This window comes from Cyrtonyx montezumae, unplaced genomic scaffold, assembly GCF_038088225.1.
Source record: "Cyrtonyx montezumae isolate F1298 unplaced genomic scaffold, pur_monq_1.0 scaffold_15, whole genome shotgun sequence".
Lineage (NCBI taxonomy): Eukaryota > Metazoa > Chordata > Aves > Galliformes > Odontophoridae > Cyrtonyx > Cyrtonyx montezumae.
In genome coordinates, this window is record NW_027071881.1 from 9,075,828 (window position 1) to 9,088,024 (window position 12,197).

Sequence of the window (12,197 nt, forward strand, 5' to 3'; positions counted from 1 at the left end):
TCTGGGCCGCAGTGGTGCAGCCCGGAGGTTAGCGGAAGCGGCCGCTCGGCGCTGCCATGTTGAGCCGCCGCCGCCGCCGCCGCTTTGTTGTCGGCTCCATGTAGCTGGGGCCCGGGGGAAGGAGGGAGGGGGGCCCCGCGCCGCCGGAGCCGCCGCCGGAGCCGCCGCCGCCCGCCGAGGCCGGGACGCCCCCGCCATGGAGGCCAACTGGACCGCGTTCCTCTTTCAGGTGAGGCCCCGCCGCGGCCGCCCGCGCCCCCCCCCCCCCTTCTCCCTCCTTCCCTCCCCGCGGCCGCCGCGCTCCGCCAGGGCCCGGCTGTCACTCAGCGGCACCGCCCGGCCCCCGCCCGCCTCCCCCGGCCCCGCGGCGCGGCGCGGCCCGCCGGCCTCCCTCCTTCCCTCCCTCCTCTCCCCCGCTTTCCTCTCTTTCCCTCCTCCTCTGTCCCTGCTACTTCTTTTTCCCCGTCTTTATTATTATTATTACCTCCCCCCCCCCTTTTTTTTTTTTCCCCTCCTTGTTTTGTGCCTGCGGGGGGGAGCGGCCCCGCCGTTATCTGGCGGATCATCCCGTTTTCCCGCTGTTATTTTCATCTTCAGCCGACTTTTTCTCCCCCCGCCAAAAGGACGCGCACGGCGCAGCCTCCGCCACAGCCGCGGGGCCGCTAATCCCTGCGGGCTCGGCTCGGCCGCCTCCGAGGGCAGCGGGGCCGGGAGCGACGCGGCCCTCCCACGGCCGGCGGTGCGGGGCGGTGCGGGGCGGTGCGGGGCGCGGAGCCCCCGCCGGGCTTTGTCAGCCGCATCCCCGCACGCCGCGCTGTATTTTTTTTTGTTGTTGTTTTGTTGGTTTTTTTTCTTGCTCCCCGCCGCTCTTTATGGAGCGTAAAAGGCGATAAAGCGCAGAACTGCGGCAGCGCTGCGAAAAGGGGAATTAAATAAAGCCGCGCTCATCATCATCATCATCATCGTCGTCGTCGGAGGTAACGCGCTCCGGGGCCGTGCGCTGCCCCCGCCCGCTCCGCTCCCGGCGCGGTGCCCTCGGTTTTGCAGCCGGGCCGTGTCGGTGCCGCCGCTGTTTTTCGGGCGGGTGCTGCGATGTAGTGGGGTTTTGCTGCTGTACTCAGTAGCCCGCTTGTCCAGCACGGCCTGGAAGCGTCCTCACCCAACTTTGGCTTGGGAGTTTTCCTCCGATTTTTTTTTATCTTATTTTTATCCCCCCCCCCCCCCAAATAATAAAGCTTTCAGACCTCCAATAAACGCTGAGCATTGTTTCTGGAGTCGTTCTGTTAAAACCGAGGAGCTGGGATGTGAGTATCCTAACGCACCCCGCAGAAACAAGCGCCCGGAGGTGCTTCTCTTCTCTCCCTTCTTTTCCCCTCTCCTTCCTTACGCTTTTCTTCTCTCTGCTCTCAGCAGTGCATGGGCTCAAATGAGTGATGGAAAGTGTGTTTTAACCCCGTCCCCACTGCGGGTGAAATAACCAACACAACCGAGCACGTGTGCACCAATCCTTTTCCGGGGACTTTGATGCTCCCCACGTTTGGAAGGGAAGGTTTCTATTTGCAATGGGAGTTAGCTGACAGCCGTAACTTGTGGGGAGATGTTTGTGGGGGGGGTTCCCTGTGTGGTAGTGGGGGGGCTGCCCCGGCTGGGTGCTGCTGAGCTGCAGCTCTCAGAGCGACGGTGACGGTGTCGGATGAACCGTCCTTGCGATTCGGGAAACCCACTCTGAGTATCAGCCCCAGAAGGCGAAAGTTGTGTGTGCTCCCGTTGGAGGACTCATCCGTCAAGCAGGGTATGCGAGATATGACTCACGCTAATTTGTTGCTCTCACATTAAGGGTTGAGCGCAAAAAAATCTCTTCGCCTCTGGCGCTGGAAGTTCGCGGCGCTCACATTGTTTGTTTGCCGTCCGCTTCCTGACGGAGCGGGGCTGCTCTGCCCATCCCGGGCTGTCAGCGTGCAGCAGGTGCCACGTCCCCTTCCCCGCAGCGGCTCGAAAGCTGCTTTCAGATGGCTCTGCGTAGCTTTCAGATGGCTCTGCGTAGCTTTCAGATGGCTCTGCGTAGCTTTCAGATGGCTCTGCGTAGCTTTCAGATGGCTCCGCGTGCGGGTGAGGGCCGTCCGGGTGCAGGGGAGCAGCGCTGCTCTCCATCAGCGCTTACGTAAGCGGCGGCCCCGCAGCACGCGGCCTTATGAATATACATTGGTCTGTGGCCAGCGGCTGTGTCCCTTCGGTGGGAAGGAGTGCCTCGGTGCCTCTGAGCTGATGATATTGTGAGGCTTAAAAATAACCATAAACTGCGCGAGTTTGAACCCCGTCCAAAGGATTTGGGCTCCTATTATCCGATCTGCTAGCTCTGCCTTTGAAACCGTATCTCGGGAGCTATCCTTAGGTGCTCTGAAGTGTCTCCTGCTGCAGTTAACGACGTTGTTGAATGCTTATTTAGGGTTGGCTGTGAAACGTGTCGGTTGTTTGGGTTTTTTTTTCCTTCTCAAAATTGTATCTGAGTACACAGCTTGCTTAATACTGCGCTCTCGCTGCGTGCTGTTCCTTTCTCAAGGCAATGGAGATGTCCCATTGCCCTGTTAGAGCATGGCACAGCCGTGGGCTCGGGCAGGAGCTGCGTGGTGAGGAGGATGTGTGCAGTGCTGGTTTGGCAGCACGAGCACCGGGACAGCCCTGTGCCCAGCTCTGTGCTGATCCTGCTGCTCGCAGCCCTGCTGCTGCTGTGCAGTGCTGCAGCAGTGATGATCCCATGCATCCCGTGCTCCTGGTGGCTGCAGGGCCGTGCTGGCTCCTAACGGTTCCTGCAAGTTTGCGCTCCTGTTATCGTACCGAACCCACAAACTATTTTCCTGTCAGATAGGCTCCGAGTGTTACGGAGCACGTATTCCTTCCCACGTGGCTCGGTGTTTGTGTCCACTGGTGGCTTTTATCCAAAGGCCGTCAGCTCCACGCTGCGAAGTGTGAGTGGAGCAGGGAGCAGCGTGGGGGTGTGCGGGGCTGAGAGCTGCTGCTGGAGTGCTGCCTGCGAGGGGTTCCCCATGAGGAGCTCTCCATGAGGGCACAGCATGTGGCAGGAGAAAGCCTGGTGCACTTGTAGAAACACTGCCTTCTCGTAAGGGCACTGTGAGTTCGTGTGCTGATAATGTTGCTGTGCTTTGTAAAGCTGTCTGTCCGCAGCCAAACAAAAGCAGATGTGTGGGGTACAGTGCCCGGCCTTGAGTCGGGAAAGCACTGCGTGTTGCTTTAGGAAGAAAGCTGTAGGGAAGGAGCCCTGGAGGGCTGTGGTGCTGAGCTCACACCGGTGCGAGCTCCCCCAGGCTGGCCTTCACACTGGGCAAGCTGTGCTAATGCCCAGGCTGATCTGAGGCTGCTCTGATGAGACCGAGATGCGTCTTGAATACAGATGCGCTTAAACTGGCTTAAGGTGCTGGAGTGATTTATTTTAATGCTCCATTAGGCTGAATTGCTCTGTGTGGTTTCTAAACCACTTTAAATTTGTATCTGCTCGGGCTTTGTCCCCGTCTGACGGGTGAGGTTTCATGCCTGCGTTTTCTGCCCTAGAACAAACAGCGCTCGGTGCCGTGGCACAATGCCATCCCAGGGCTTCTCCCAGCCCTCTGCCCCTCGCAGCCGTTGGGTGCTGCTTTCAGGCTGCCAGGAGCTCCTCCCCGTGCACGGCTGCAGGGCGGTGGGCAGCCGGTGCAGCTCGGGGCCGGGTTGCTGTGGTTGCAGTGCTGGCGTGCTGGTATGAACGCCTTGTTTGAACAGGATGGGTTATCTCAGCTCGGCTCCGGGCAGCTGCAGCCTAATCCCCGGCGCGCAGCGAGCTGCGGGGAAGTGGGAAGGTGGGGCGGGATTTTGCAACTCCGACGGAGCGCTCGGAAGCTCCAGAGATAGTCGTGCTGGGGCTCCTGATACGATCGTTAGTCAGACGAGTGATCTGCCGTGTAGAGATGGAGCGATACGGCGCTGAAGGATCCGCCGGGCGCCTGTTGTTTGCTGTAAGAATCGTTGCCCTCCGGAAACGCAGCGGTGATGGGATTGCCGCGGTGTCACCGCACACCGCGCGCGTCCGAAGCGCGTGTGAGTTACGCTGCTGGAAACCAAACTTACATAAGCTTCTCCAGTTGGCACTTCGATGGCCTTCGGTCTAACGTTTGCTTTCCTGTAGTGTGTAAATGTTCTCGCCGCGTCAGAGGGAGCGCCCTTCCCTGGGTCTTAAGTGTGGCTGTTTGGTTTTAGGCACACGAAGCCTCCCATCACCAACAGCAGGCAGCGCAGAACAGCTTGTTGCCTCTCCTGAGCTCTGCGGTAGAGCCACCTGATCAGAAGCCGATTCTGCCCTTACCGATAACGCAGAAACCTCAGTCCGCACCAGAAACATTAAAGGATGCTATTGTTGGGATTAAAAAGGAAAAACCTAAAACCTCCTTTGTGTGCACTTACTGCAGCAAGGCTTTCAGGGACAGCTACCATTTGAGGCGCCACGAGTCCTGCCACACGGGGATAAAATTGGTGTCACGGCCAAAGAAAACTCCCACCACAATGGTGCCCCTTATCTCCACCATCGCTGGTGACAACAGCCGAAGCTCCTTGGTGTCCACCATCGCGGGCATCCTGTCCACGGTCACTACGTCTTCCTCAGCCACCAACCCCAGCAGCAGCGCTGGTGCCACGGCCATGGCAGTGACGCAGACGGTGAAGAAGCCCAGCAAGCCCGTCAAGAAGAACCATGCCTGCGAGATGTGCGGGAAGGCCTTCAGGGACGTGTACCACCTCAACAGGCACAAGCTGTCCCACTCGGATGAAAAACCCTTCGAATGTCCCATTTGCAATCAGCGCTTCAAGAGAAAGGATCGCATGACCTACCACGTGAGGTCTCACGAAGGTGGCATCACGAAACCGTACACCTGTGGTGTTTGTGGAAAAGGCTTCTCGAGGTACCATGTAGAAAATCCCAGGCGAGCTCAAGTATTGGCTTTTCATAACCAAGGGGGGCTGTAAGCTACCGTAGTGAGGGGTGGGAGAGGGGCGAGGGGATAAAGAGCCGTGCTCAGCTCCGGGACACGGGTGGGCAGCGAGCAGTTGCGTTTAGGGGCAATGTTATGAAATGGTTTCCTGGCCTTGGACGTGTCAGCACTGCAGGTGGTGCTCTCAGAGCCCTCACGGCCGTCAGGCATGGCTGTGCCCTGGGGCTGTCGGTCTGTCACCTTCACACCAGGTGTGTAAGAAGAACTAAGTTTGACGCTGCAGGTTGGGGCTCTGGATTAATCCAGTCAGAAGTCAGTGTGTAGGCAGGGGGTGGGCTGCAGGGGGCGGGCAGCACGCTGTTCAGCACTGCCAGCCGAGGTGTCATTGCTATGTGTTTGTAACAGTACGCCTTTTCTTTTCTGTTCCTCTCTTTTTGCAGGCCTGATCATTTAAGCTGTCACGTTAAACATGTTCATTCAACAGAGAGACCCTTCAAATGCCAAGTAAGGGCTACCATTATTTATTAAGAACAATATATCATTGTATAGTTAGAGTCTCAGGGGAATAATCGTTGCGGAACCACATTTGCTCTTGGACTTCTCTGTGGAATGCAAGTTTGGGAATCCAGTCTCATCTGCACTACGTAGCAGCTGCGTGGCAGCAGTTTGAAAGGCTGCAGGGGCTGCTCCCGCAGGATGATGAGAGGCTTCTTGCTTTCCCAGAGAACAACAGAGTTGTTTCATGGTGCTCTTAGCTTAGCAGGACGGTAACAGCGTCCTCAGCTCCGTGCTTGTTACTGCAGTCAGGTGTGCCATGTGTTTCTCAGTGTATCCCTTAAAAACACACTGCAGTAGTTGATTCTGGATGCGTTGTTGTGCTGGAACCTGAAAGCACGTTGCTCTAAGTTGATGACGTAGCATAAGAGAAATAATCTGACTACCTCTGAACAATTAACTGTTTTGCTCGCAATATGTCTGCATGCTGCAACCTGTGTTTTCGTGACTCATCGTGTAAGTCAAAGTTTTGTGTAAAAAGAGTGGCTTTAGGAAAAGGTTTTGTTTCCCTGTTCTCATTTGATTGGATACAGAAGTAATTGAACAGTTTAGCTTCATATAGTAAAATCATATCAGGTGCCAGCTGTGCCTGTTGCAGGTGGGTTTCTGTAAGCCACCTCTTGCTCTGTTAGGTAAGGCAACCCGCTACTTTAGGACAGCTCAAGTAGTGGAGAGTTTGATTTGTGTCCTGATTGTCTCTGAGGCCAGTTTCCATGAAGCTCCTGGCTTTGATTTTGGGCTCTCTATAAACGTAAGCAAAACTGGAGGTAGTCAGTGCTCCTAAGATGCCTCTCGCACCTAGAAAGCAGAGCAGGTTTGCAGTGGGCATGCAGTTCATTCTGTAACAGTACTGCCTGCACTCTGAATCTAACTGTTGTCCTTCATATAGACGTGCACTGCTGCCTTTGCCACCAAAGACAGACTGCGGACACACATGGTGCGCCATGAAGGAAAGGTATCGTGTAATATCTGTGGTAAACTTCTGAGTGCAGCATATATCACCAGCCACTTAAAGACACACGGGCAGAGCCAAAGTATCAACTGTAATACCTGTAAACAAGGCATCAATAAAAGTAGGTGAACGTTTTAAAAGCATTTCTAATACCAATGTGTTTGCAAAGGGAATTGCCTTTGATTACATTAAAATGCAACAGCGTACCCATGTCTGCAGGTATCCACGCCTATTAAAAATAGATATTTCATAACAGGTTCTTCTGTAGCTCAAGGAATTGGCATATGTGGAATTGGTTTGCTGCTAGACTGTGCTGCTGGGAATGTCTAAAATGCCTGATTGTTGAGCTTGGAAATTTGGATGTGAGATCTTTTTCGAGGTGTAGGGTTACAGCTGTGGCTTTGTAAGCCAGTGCAGCAGTGCTAAGCCAGTTCATCTGAGGCACTGACAGTGGTTGGTAGAGGTGGAAATGATGAGCTGTAATGTGGCCAGGGGGAGGTAACGCGCTGTTCTGTGATGTAAAGGTAAACTGAAAATTTGAAGTCATGCTTGGAATGAAAAGTAAAAAGGCCTTTAGGAAAAAAAATGGGAACAGAGGTTTAAAAAAAACTGGAATTTGCTGTCCAGCTTCCGAGTCCTACAGACTCACTGCAGTCTTCTGTTTCAGTCTTCCTAAAATGCAAATAAAATAATGAGAAAGGAGGTTTGTTTTTGACAGAGAAGCCAGATGTTCCTGATTTGCATTTTGTTTTAAACGTTGGAAAAGTAGTTGTATAAAACACGGAATTAATGATATGGTTTTAAGCACCTCTGTGATTGTTTGCTCCTGGAATCCTGCAAGATTCCACGCTCTTTTTGGAAGAAACCTGTGTCACCTCAGCAGAAAATAGAGTAACTTTTCAAGGTGAATTTGTGTTCTTACTTAATTGGCATAGCATGCATGAGTGAAGAGACCAGCAATCAGAAGCAGCAGCAGCAGCAGCAACAGCAGCAGCAGCAGCAACAACAGCAACAACAGCAGCAGCAGCAGCAACAGCAACAACAGCAGCAACAGCAGCAGCAGCAGCATGTCACAAGTTGGCCTGGAAAGCAGGTAGAGACCTTGAGATTGTGGGAAGAGGCCGTCAAAGCAAGGAAGAAAGGTAAAATGGAGCAATACTTCCCATCTTGGTTTTATAAGCTAATTGAGTTTATGGGTACGCAGGGAGTGTAAGGAGTCAGGAAAGAGTGGTAGATGGAAATTTCATTCTCTTAAGTTAGAAGGTATAGCTAAAAATGAGCAGGAGGATATCGTTACCAAAATTAAGCTCAAGAAGGATCTCTTTATTGCTTGCTTCCCATTGGTCTCTGTGCTTAAATGTGTATGGAGCAGTCATCAGTTATAAAGGGATGTTTGTATCTGCTCCGAGGCAAGAGTGTGTTTTTGACTTGCATGTGGTTTTGAGCAGTGTTTATGTATATTTACCAGTTGTTAACTTGTGTGCATATATATGTTTATATGTATATATATACACACACACACAACACCTCCGTCCTCACATCAGCCTGCATGTGAATGCTTTCTGTGTCCCTTCCAGCCTTTCTCTCCCAGTGTATTCAGTTCACTTTGTCCATAACTTGAGTGCATTGCATGAAGTTTTCTGGAACTCGTGGAACTTATTCTTCCATCTCTCTCTATTTTTTTTAATTAACTCATATGTGGTGCTGCTTTTTGTTATTGGTAGCACCCAGCTTACACGTGCCTGTGCTACTGTCCCCAAAGTTGAATAGCTTCCTTTTGTTGCTCAGTGCGTCAGCTCTGTAGAGAATGGATTGCTTCAGCTGAGTGTCTTGTTTGGTGTACAATAGTTTAAAGCTTCCTGCTCCTGCTAGCTTATTCTTTTTGCAGCAGTTTGCTTTCTGATGCCTGTCATTGACTCCTGTAGATTACATGTTTTAGAAGAAATTCTTAGTGACCACATACTGCTTTTCCCTGGCTGCTTTTAGTAATAAATGTTCTCAGCTCACTTTTTTTTTTTTTTTCCATTTTCTCCTAAACTTCCTTTCAGTTTCTTCACTCTTTTCTAGGTCATATTTGTGCATTAGGCTGCTAGCTCCTTGCTCCTTCATTGTTATTCCAATTGAATCGAATCCCACGATTTGACAGTTTAGAAACAGCTTATTCATGTTAAAAAGTAGCAGTAGCAGACATGAAATACGATCAGGCTGCTAAGTGGATAAAGCAAAGGGGTGCTGGGTTGAGAAAATCTCAGTAACCTTTTTCTGCCTGTTCCTGTTTCCTCTTCCCTCCCTTTCTTATTGCCACTATGAGTGTGCTGTAACAGAATCTGCTTTTGGACGGACTGGTGGGTGAGGGAGGGGGGTGGGGGGAAATGTTGTGGCATGGATGATGGTTTCACTGAGCTGAAGTGGGGAAGGGACGTGGGTGGGCTGCTCCTTTGTGTGTTACTGTGCTTGGAGGGCAAAGCTAGGCCAGCCAGCGTCATGCCTGTGTGCTGCTCTTCTCATGTGGGGTTTCCTGTGCTAGTGCCACCTGTTGTGTTGGCTTTACAGCAGTATATGGGATTTTTTTTTAGTCTAATGCTATTTATTTTCACAATTATTTTTTTTTACTCTTTCCTTTCCCTCCCACCCCTCCTAGATATGGACTTTGAAGAACCAACAGTAACCCTTGAATGGGGCTAATGTTGCTTTCAAAGTTAACTCTGTCTTGGTACATTTGTATTGCCCGAGTGGCAAGAGTGGACTCTTTGCTCCTGGCTAACCTCCTGACACGTGGGTGTCGACCGAGCTTGGTGTCCTACCCTACAAATGTGGAATAAGACACGACTTAGACGTGCTGTAACCTTGACCTAGAATATATTTTTGTCGGTTTCTCTAGCAGCCACCCCCTTCCTTCACCCACGGCCATCAGCCCGCTTCTGTTTTTGGAGCCTCCTAGTGCGGGCAGCCGGCAGGTGGTGCTGATGCCCAGCGATCCCCACGCTGCAGCCCGGCAGTGCCCAGCGCCGGGCATTGGCCCCCTGGCTCTTCCTTTGCCCCCTGGCTCTTCCTTGGCCTCCTGGCTCTTCCTGGTGGTGCTTAATTCCTGCTTGCTGCAAAGCAGAGTAACGCAGCCGCTGGCGCGGGGCGGTGGTGGTGGGGGTGCAGGCTCTGTGGACTGGGTAGCCCTGGAGATGGCTCAGTAGAAGTACTGCGGTCGGTGGAACAGCTTAGTAGAAATGAGTCTGAAGTAAGCAGGTAAATATTGCAATGAGCTGTGCTTATCAGTCCCTAATAACGACTTTTTAAAACCTTCACAGAATGTCAGTTCACCTTTGAGAAGGCTATAGAGTACGTACCATTCGGTATGTACACTCTCTCCTCTATTTCTAATGTTCCTCTCGGGAGGATTTTTTGATTGTACGATACTGTTTTTATGACCATCAAAACCCTCTTTATAAAGACAACCTCGTTCGATATCCCAGGAAAAAAAAAACCTATTGAATTCAAATGAACTGCATGAGAGTTTGTGTTTCTTGTAGGCCATAGAACGTTAACGGTTTTAAGTTAATAATAATTCCTAACAGAAAATGATTCCAGAATTTGTACCTGTACTTGTTTGATTTTTGTTTTTGTTTTTGTTTTTAAATCTCGTCCATGGTTTTTTATGTGTTAAAAACTTTTTGTCTTTTTATGTCTCATTTTTAGAAGCTGCTAACTTGTGCCAAACCTCCACTGCTGCTACTACGCCTGTGACTCTTACTACTCCATTCAATATAACGTCCTCTGTGGCTTCTGGGACTATCACAAACCCAGTCACAGTGGCAGCTGCAATGAGCATGAGAAGTCCAGTAAATGTATCAAGTGCAGTTAATATATCCAGTCCGATGAACCTAGGGCATCCTGTAACTATAACAAGTCCATTATCCATGACATCTCCATTAACGCTCACCACACCAGTCAATCTTCCCACCCCAGTAACTGCTCCAGTGAATATAGCACACCCAGTCACTATCACGTCCCCCATGAACCTCCCCACACCGATGACGTTAGCTGGTCCCTTAAATATAGCAATGAGACCAGTAGAGAGCATGCCTTTCCTGCCCCAGGCCTTGCCCACGTCTCCTCCCTGGTAAACAATTTCTCTACAGTATTAAAAGGATTAAAATTGAATCCTTACCAGCAGTTCTTTTCTGGGGTTTGTTTGCTTGTTTTGTTTTGGTTTTGTTTGTTTTCGTTTTTTTCCCCTCTCCCCCCACCCCCACCCCCCTTCCTTTTTTTTTTTTAAGTTAATAATAAATTCAGTCTGAGGCACCGTGGTAACACGCACCGTCAGAGCGTAGTAGCATCTCCCCCTGTCGATTTGGCTCGTGTGGTTCAATCTTGAGTTTCACTGGAGCACTTCATTAACGTGAGTTTTACCTTGTAGCTGACTGATGAATTAGAGCAGATTCGTATTTGCCAGAGGTTTTTTGTCGTCGTCGTTTTTTTGGTTTTTTTTTTCCTAAGGAAGTTATTAAGAACCAATTTTGTGTTTTCCCCCCTGAATAACTTAGAGAATTATTTTAATCTAAACACTAGCAGAGAGCTCCTTTGTGTCTTTAAGAGGGCAGATGGTGAACTGTAACTTGCCAGCCCTTAGGTCCGTTTTTTCTGGGCTAGTGTAGGATCTTTGTCTGTGTTGATGGTTTTTTTGTTTTGTTTTGTTTTTGTTTTTGTTTTTTTTTCTTTTTTTTTTAGTGAGTAAATGAATTACAATGTTGTCATTAAAAAAAAATGCATTTTGGATGAAATATGCATTTTACCTTTGGGAATATGATAATTTCAGGCAGCATTCCCTATGGGAAAGGTGATACCAGCTCTGATATGCAAAGCATATGATAACTTATCATTCTAACTTCAACATATAATAGGGATTGTGACCTGATATTTGGAGATGTAAATATTACCCAACATATTACCCTAAGGGAATATAGCATTGTAGTCAAGATTTAAAAAAAAACCAACCAACAAACTGTTCTTGTTTGGTGAGAAACAGCCGTGGCTGACAGAAGAGGAGTCGCAATGTATGTACACATGGTCTCTGAACAGTCAGACCCCTATGGGACTCTTACCTAGGAGCAAAAGGAGTGCTTTGAAACTTAAGAAACATTGCTTTAAGCTGGAAGATTCTGGAGGCACTGGGTGTGATTTTTATGCCCTCTGCCTCCCAATCAGAACCTGCTGGTGTTACAGCAGGGGACAGACGTGTTAGTTGTTCACTAGAAGTTTTGTCTTATATTAAATTGTATACAGTTTTTATTCTAACCACTAACTAGGTAGGATGCCCCTTCAGGACAAGCAGAGAGCGTCTTTTAATTTCTCCCCTATTTCTTAATCAAGTGTTGTGCAAATCTGTTCAACTTTGTAAATATTTGCAAACATCATCATTTTTACGTTATTCTTCTATTGTGTTAACACATTTCTATCAGTTTGTGGGAGTTGTGGGGTGACGGCCTGAACTGTCTACAGCCCAGAACTTCTCTGCAAATGTCACACATGTTTAAGCTACATGTGCTTTTTATTTCTTAACCTGTTTATCTGTACATAACGTAGAAAGCAAAATCTAGGGAAACAGATATACTTTTTAGACTATCATGTCACATATTCACATTTTTAAAACTTTGTTTAAAAAAAAAAACAAAAAAAAAATACCCACCCTAAAACCGAGACTCTACATTAAAAAAAAATAA

The 12,197-nt window shown here is 49.6% G+C and overlaps 1 protein-coding gene across 2 annotated transcripts; it reads left to right on the forward strand.

The window, feature by feature from the left end:
* Positions 1 to 12,197, forward strand: VEZF1 (vascular endothelial zinc finger 1). Of its 2 annotated transcripts, XM_065732106.1 has the most exons (7): positions 1 to 229; positions 4,249 to 4,946; positions 5,417 to 5,480; positions 6,421 to 6,604; positions 7,419 to 7,625; positions 9,786 to 9,830; positions 10,174 to 12,197. In XM_065732106.1, the coding sequence occupies exons 1-7, from the start codon at positions 197 to 199 to the stop codon at positions 10,599 to 10,601; spliced, it is 1,659 nt and encodes a 552-aa protein (XP_065588178.1). In that variant the 5' UTR covers positions 1 to 196; the 3' UTR covers positions 10,602 to 12,197. The 2 variants fall into 2 exon arrangements, with proteins under 2 accessions (XP_065588178.1, XP_065588179.1); XM_065732107.1 differs by lacking the exon at positions 9,786 to 9,830.